This window comes from Asparagus officinalis, chromosome 4 (genome assembly GCF_001876935.1).
Source record: "Asparagus officinalis chromosome 4, Aspof.V1, whole genome shotgun sequence".
Classification (NCBI taxonomy): domain Eukaryota; kingdom Viridiplantae; phylum Streptophyta; class Magnoliopsida; order Asparagales; family Asparagaceae; genus Asparagus; species Asparagus officinalis.
Genome location: NC_033797.1, coordinates 6856417 through 6859352, shown reverse-complemented (window position 1 = coordinate 6859352; position 2936 = coordinate 6856417). Strand labels below are relative to the sequence as shown.

Sequence of the window (2936 nt, the reverse complement as noted above, 5' to 3'; positions counted from 1 at the left end):
CACGAGATAATTGACTTAGTTTGACTCTTCGATGTCATCCTGCCATGAACTAGTACCAATTTCTTACTGATGCAACTATGAGGAAAAGAAGACCTTCTGATGAACCTTGAAGGTATATGTCAAATGCCGGATGCGTTATCACTGCTCCATGTCGACTTATTGTTTGGGCAAGCTCAGATCTAAATATAATGGTTTACTTGTACTACTAGTTCTGTATCATCCATAGAGCTACAAAAAACCACAGGCTGATAATGATATCTCAAACAATGTGTGCACTGTGCAGTTATACGTATGAAGGCATACAGCAAATATCTTACATAGGTTAAAGGTATTTGACTAGTTATGTTGCATGCCCAGTATGCATATCCTTCAAGTATTTGCATTTGCATCTCTAACCTAATTACTTAAAGGTACGTAGCCACGATTGGTTTCTGGAAGGCTCAAACACCGAACACATTATATATAAAGTTGGATCAATATCATATCTTCACATAATACTGCTTCAGGTCTCATATGAATTAGGTTTTAGCATAATCCAGCAAAAGAGAGCAAACACAAGCTCAATAACCAGGAGTTGATATAGAATGTGTTCCACGAATATAACTCATTTGGTTTCTAGAAGGTACCCATATAGGTACTTCGGCGAGCATATTTATAAAAATGTGTTACACGTTCAATGCTTCTGCACCTGATTGATATAGATTAAGCTTTAGCATCTAGCATGTGGGGACACAGGGTACACTACACTGGAGGATCAGAATTTTGCTCCGAGAACTGAGCTTTTCACGAGCAATCTTATTCTTAGACAGTTATCAATGTCTATTATTTGTTTGAAATCATCTTTAAGTGAAATGTTTATGTTATGTTATTATTAAATGAAAGATTGATTAGGAGATGCACCGGTAAATACTGGCCTCATTCTAGCAACCGGCAATCATATAGCCGAAGGGTCCTGGCAATGATGATTTACTGCAATTTATATATCTGCCTTTTTGAAAATTTTCTGATATATGTGAGTTTGGTGCTCTTCGCTTGTGTTTCTTCTAAATTCAAACTATTAACTGTTGCAAGTAAAAGAAATTTTTAAATATTCCAAATCAAAAGTTATTTTAGCTTTGGGATCATATTCGTAAGATTTCATTCCGCATTCTTTACAGGATAGATGGAAGTACAGATGGTTCTGAAAGGCAGAAACTTGTGGAAAGATTTAATGAGCCTACAAACAGGAGAGTGAAATGCACGTTAATTTCAACAAGGGCAGGATCTTTGGGCATTAACCTTCATGCTGCTAACCGTGTTATCCTAGTCGATGGTTCTTGGAATCCAACCTATGACCTGCAAGCTATTTTCCGGGCTTGGAGGCATGACTTCAACTGCGACTTCAATTTCTTTTATCAAGCTTTATTTGTTACTTGATTTTGTTTCCTTATTTTATATTTGTCTTGTATTTTCTTGCAGATATGGGCAAAACAAGCCTGTTTATGCTTACCGCTTAATGTCACATCGAACTATGGAGGAGAAGATATATAAGAGAATCCGAATTCTTTTTCATCCTTTGGCTAATCGTTTACTGTCTTCTATTTGAATTTGTACCAAACTTTTAAAACATTTTATTTTTAACAGTATATGAGTGCTGTGAACAGGTTACAAAGGAAGGACTTGCAGCAAGGGTAGTGGATAGACAACAGATTTACAGAACTATGTCTAAAGAGGAAATACGGCATCTTTTTGAATTTGGTAATGAAGAAGCTACTGACATGCTTAATCATAGCCAAGAAAATGTTGCATCATCCAGTCAAGTGAAAAATATGTCATTGCCTTACTCTAGCAGCACCAGCCCATCTGACAAGATCATGGAAAGTTTACTCAGAAAACATTCAAGGTAGATCCAACACACTTACTCCATGTTTCATTACTTTTATTAGCCGACTCTTGAACATGTAACATCCAAAATGGTGTGTGCAATGCCTGTTGTGCAGTTCCCTTGGAAGTTCTTATGCATGCGCATTTCCTTCCAGTTTGTCGTTTAAGCGAAAGTTGGCTTATTACCTAAATATTGGAAATATATCTATTGGTACTTAAAAGTTACTGAAAAATCCTGTCATCAAGTCGCTGTCTTCCTCAATGCAATAGAGAAAAACCTTTATATATTCATCTCTTATTTTAGTTTTTTCCCCTTTTCGAAATCACATTTGTATGTTTGCATAAGTTCAGGTTTTTATGGTTCATAAACTCATGTTAATTCTCCCAATAAGCTCTTTGATATTTGTTCTATAGTTTCCATGATCATCCAGTCTTGTTTACTTACAGAGTTCGAAAGGTCCAATCTTTTTGTTAAAAGGTTGAACTGATGGAACTTTTCTGTTTTACACAGCTGGATTGCTAGCTACCATGAACATGAGACCCTCCTCCAAGAGAACGAAGCGGAGAGGCTGACAAAAGAGGAGCAAGACAAGGCCTGGAAGAGTTTTCAGCAATCTCTCGAGTGGGAGGAGGTGTATAGGACAACTACCTTTGATGACCATGAAAGAAAGCCAGTTACTCAAAAAGCAGCTCCATCAGCAAGCACTGCACCTCAACTAACCAAATTAACTTCCAAAAGTAGACCATGTCATCAAAGAAAGTGCAACAATCTCGCCCACATGCTAACACTTAGGAGCCAAAACATTAAATCTGGCCAAAGTACTACCTGTGGAGAATGCTCACAGGAGATCAGCTGGGAGAACCTTAACCGAGATGTGAAGTCTAGGTGAGGCTCGTAGGCCTATCTTTGTATCTATATGTAATTCTGTTTTTGTTCTGTAAATATTATTGTTGGTATAGTCTGATTTCATATAGCAAATGTAGATTCCTCTCCAAGGAAATGAACCTGAGCAGAAGAGGCTAATATTGTTCACCAATTTATAAGTCAATGAAATTCATATATCGGACTGATA

General features: G+C 37.1%; 1 protein-coding gene across 1 annotated transcript in view; it reads left to right on the top strand.

The window, feature by feature from the left end:
• LOC109836488 (protein CHROMATIN REMODELING 20) overlaps positions 1 to 2934 on the top strand; it is a 40015-nt gene extending 37081 nt beyond the window's left edge. The window contains 4 exon segments of the mRNA XM_020404400.1: positions 1158 to 1361; positions 1459 to 1534; positions 1641 to 1882; positions 2375 to 2934. Of these exon segments, the coding sequence (XP_020259989.1) occupies positions 1158 to 1361; positions 1459 to 1534; positions 1641 to 1882; positions 2375 to 2753 (901 nt within the window). The 3' untranslated portion in view covers positions 2754 to 2934.